This window comes from Diaphorina citri, unplaced genomic scaffold (genome assembly GCF_000475195.1).
Source record: "Diaphorina citri unplaced genomic scaffold, Diaci psyllid genome assembly version 1.1 scaffold472, whole genome shotgun sequence".
NCBI classification, from domain to species: Eukaryota; Metazoa; Arthropoda; class Insecta; order Hemiptera; family Psyllidae; genus Diaphorina; species Diaphorina citri.
Genome location: NW_007377907.1, coordinates 1 through 3,727, shown reverse-complemented (window position 1 = coordinate 3,727; position 3,727 = coordinate 1). Strand labels below are relative to the sequence as shown.

The following is a 3,727-nucleotide window of genomic DNA, read 5'->3' as shown; positions in this document are numbered from 1 at the left end:
ATTTTAAGTGCCCCCCCCCCGCCCCAGAAAAGCAGCATCCCTCTCTTTGGTAAGGTTGTGTATAATCCGCCCCACTTTCGTTGTCCTTCCCCCACAAAGCAGGTCCTCCGGGGACTATAAAGGTAGATAGCAATGGAAAGCAACCATCCACTCAGGTCCTGTTTCGCGCACATACTCAAATCAGTCTTATTTATTTTCCATCCAAAAATCAGAGTAAAGAATGAAACTGCCAAAGTAAACAAAACAAAGGTAACAAACTGATTGACCAGACCGGAAGCGCCCCACTCATGATCCCATTTCGTTTCCACCGGATCCGGATGAAAATAGAAAAAATTATATGATCCGGTGACCGGATCCAGTCACCACCGGAGCCCTCGAAAGCACCTCACGATAGCGGTTTAACCAGAGGTCCGGCCACGGATCGTGGGGAGTGCCCGCTTTAGTCGCGTCCTTGGACCATACGGGATGTAATGCTTCCGAATTCCCATCCCGCTTCTACAAACCAAAACCGCCATCGCGCTGCCTTGCAATATATTTTTTGTACACGTACCGTACCATACGAACGGGACCCCTAATTTAAACCGATCGGAATATACTTTTTCATTACATAAGGTACATAGTATAACTTGCTTGCACTCCATCCTTAAATAGAAGTAGGATAAAAATGAATACGTACTAAATCTAATAATTATGTGAATACCTAAGATAACCAAATCACTGGAATATCTACCTTGTCGAAGCGGTTTAGTTTCTAAATTACGGCCCCCTACACGCTACTGACCGACGAGCAATGACACACTAGCCGAGTAGTATTTTCATTACAAGAGTGCATAGTAATGTGGATAGTGTCCTGCACGCCGGCCTCAACGCCCACCACCTACCAACAAAATTAAACATCTATTATAGTGGAATGCTGTTGAACGTCATTGAAAAGGTCAATGTATTCCTGTTTCCAGGTTTGAAGGGTGCAAGGTGCGAATTAATTCCATGATACCACCACAAACATACAGCAGAATAATGGTCAGTGGAACTTACACGGGCAGATTTGGCAGCGAGGCTCACGGTAAGACGAATTTATTGTGTGATGCCCTACTTTGCCCACTTCTTCTTTGCCTTTTCTCGAGTATAGAGACGGGGTCGGCGTTTTTTCGTCCAGCCTCTCAATCATCAAGCCCTAACTAGGGTGCTTTGCCTGATTGCTTTGGGGCCCGACATTTAGTTTTTGGCTTACCCAATTTTACGAGTGGATGCCCTTCGTACTCAACCTTTGCTATTTATTTAGCAACCTTTGCTATTTGTGTGATAGTACTACTGGTAACTAAAGGTCTTCTCTAGGTCATTGCATAGCTTTATTTAGGGGCAAATCGATCCCTTTGAAAAATTGCCAACTCCATAAGTTCGGTATAGCTATTCTTCTCTTACTTTAGTCTTTAGTTGTACATATTTTCCTTTCGAAATTTCCCTTTTCCTGAAGCTTGTTTCCCCTCTTTTGACCCTAGCCCCAGTGTTCTCTCTAGAATACTCTAGATACCTACACACTGTCTTGTTCTTATTCTCATTCCTGTGTGTTACAGCTTGCATCGCAGCTTTCACTACAGGCATGTCCTTTGCATGGTCAGCGCCTGTATTGGAGGAGTTGCTCTCGAAGGAAAGCCCCATACCAATGAGTCCCAATGAAGGGTCTTGGGTGGTAGCCATTATTGAGATTGGAAACTATCTCAGTCCGATACCGGCAGGCATGTTGGTTAATCGTATTGGCAGGAAGTGGAGCCTCTTGATGACAGGTATGTCATTGGTTTTCCCAAAACAGACTTAAATGACTTCATAAGCAGGTACATAATATTATAATTATGTATATGTTTCTATTTAGAAGTTTTTTTTTTTCTTTCGCCAATACTTATCTCAGTAGGGAATGATGAGTTGTGTAGGTACTGTTGTTAGACTTGTTAACCAATTTTGCTTAGAATTGCCTTTTGTGTGAAGCTGTGAAGCATTCCTTGCATTTGTTTCAGGTCCCATCACAACAGCCAGCTGGATTATAGCAATGTATTCTAGGAGTGTTCTTGGACTGTATGTGATGAGAACTCTACAAGGATTCTCAATGGCTGCTATCTATGTTATCAGTCCAATGTACTTGGGAGAAATATCCGAGACCAGTATCAGAGGTACAATAGGTACTTTGTTTCAAATCAGCTGTCACTTGGGTATATTGTATACTTATGTGTTGGGCTCGGAGCTATCTTACATGAACTACTTGACCTATTCATTAATAATTCCCATAATTTTCACTGTAACTTTCATGTTCATGCCTGAATCTCCCTATTTTTACGCCATTAAAAATCAAGAAGGAAAAGCAATCGAATCTCTAAAGTGGTTGAGAAATAAAACAGCGGATCAAGTGCAAAGTGAACTGCAAATAATTAAACAAAATACAAGCAAGAATGTTGAGCGAACCAACTTCAGGGAGTTCATGGGTAGATCCAATATGAAGGCATTTGTGTTTATGGCATTCCTTGCAGTGTTCCGTGCATTCACTGGAGTACAATCCATCATAGCATACGCCAACACAATATTTGCATCGTCTGAAACGTTTCTACCGTCCGATTACATCTCCATTTTATTTGCAATAATCTTGTTAGTCAGTATTTTTCCGTCGACATATTACATAGATAGGGCAGGAAGAAGAGTTTTATTCTTGGTATCAAGTGCAGGCTGTTCATTGTTTAGTTTCATAGCAGGTCTCTATTACTATGTTACAATAGAGCTCCAGTATGAAATACCCTACACAAGTTGGGTGCCATTTCTCAGCATATCACTATTGGGCGTGTTTTTCAATCTGGGATTTGGTCCATTGTTTACTCCCTTGCTGAGTGAATATTTCTCCTCTAATATGAAAGCAGTGTCCTGTGCTGTTATTAACATTTTGTGTACCACGCTAGGATTGATCAGCTATAAACTGTTCTTCCTAATGGACAAACATATTGGTATGTACAGTAATTTTTTGTTTGGGGGGGTAAGTTCTCTGGTGTGTACAGTTTATCTTTATTATTTCTTACTTGAAACTAAAGGCAAGACGTTTAATGAGATTCAGTACATGTTCAAGTATGGTAAGAACGAGTATATGGCTTCACTGTACAGTCAGCAACCATTGAAGAATGGAAACATCCAGGACAATAAAGAGAGTGTCGTTGTGTCTAAGATTTAAATTTCATTTGTATAGAGGTAAATCGTTGACCTTGGACAGTTGGACCAGAAAAAAATTCTCTTATATCGAGGTTTTTTTCTCTCTTCTTTCCAGGTTATTGGCTCAAAAATGAAGGGCCCAGAAATTTTTCTCGTACATCCAGCATCCAGGATTCTCTATATTCGACTTATATTCCAAGTTCGACTGTATCATAGTTTGCTCAGATTGGATACCTACTATATGTGTCTACGTATTAGTAGGTACATATTTGTACTTGTACATCGTGTTGGTACTTCTGGAATAGAATTAAAGTAAAAGGAACAATGAACATGTATGTATAAACAGAAAATGAATAATCAGACTTTTCGTCTCAAATCAAAATAACTTTTCTTTTTCTTTTTGTTTCCGGATTTGCGAGTATATGTGTAGGTTCCAAGAAAATTTGGTATAAATGGTTTGGAACATCTGTTTAGAAGAAAACGGATATTAGTTGCTAGGGCAAACGGTTTAATCATGTACAGTGAAACCTCATTTAACGGACAA

The 3,727-nt window shown here is 40.2% G+C and overlaps 1 protein-coding gene across 1 annotated transcript in view; it reads left to right on the top strand.

Moving 5' to 3' along the window:
* LOC103509168 (facilitated trehalose transporter Tret1-like) overlaps positions 1-3,208 on the top strand; it is a 4,553-nt gene extending 1,345 nt beyond the window's left edge. The window contains exons 2-4 of the mRNA XM_008473758.3: positions 957-1,063; positions 1,398-1,784; positions 2,013-3,208. Of these exons, the coding sequence (XP_008471980.2) occupies positions 957-1,063; positions 1,398-1,784; positions 2,013-3,205 (1,687 nt within the window). The 3' untranslated portion in view covers positions 3,206-3,208. The remainder of the gene's footprint in view (positions 1-956; positions 1,064-1,397; positions 1,785-2,012) is intronic.
* Positions 3,209-3,727: the final 519 nt, after the last annotated feature.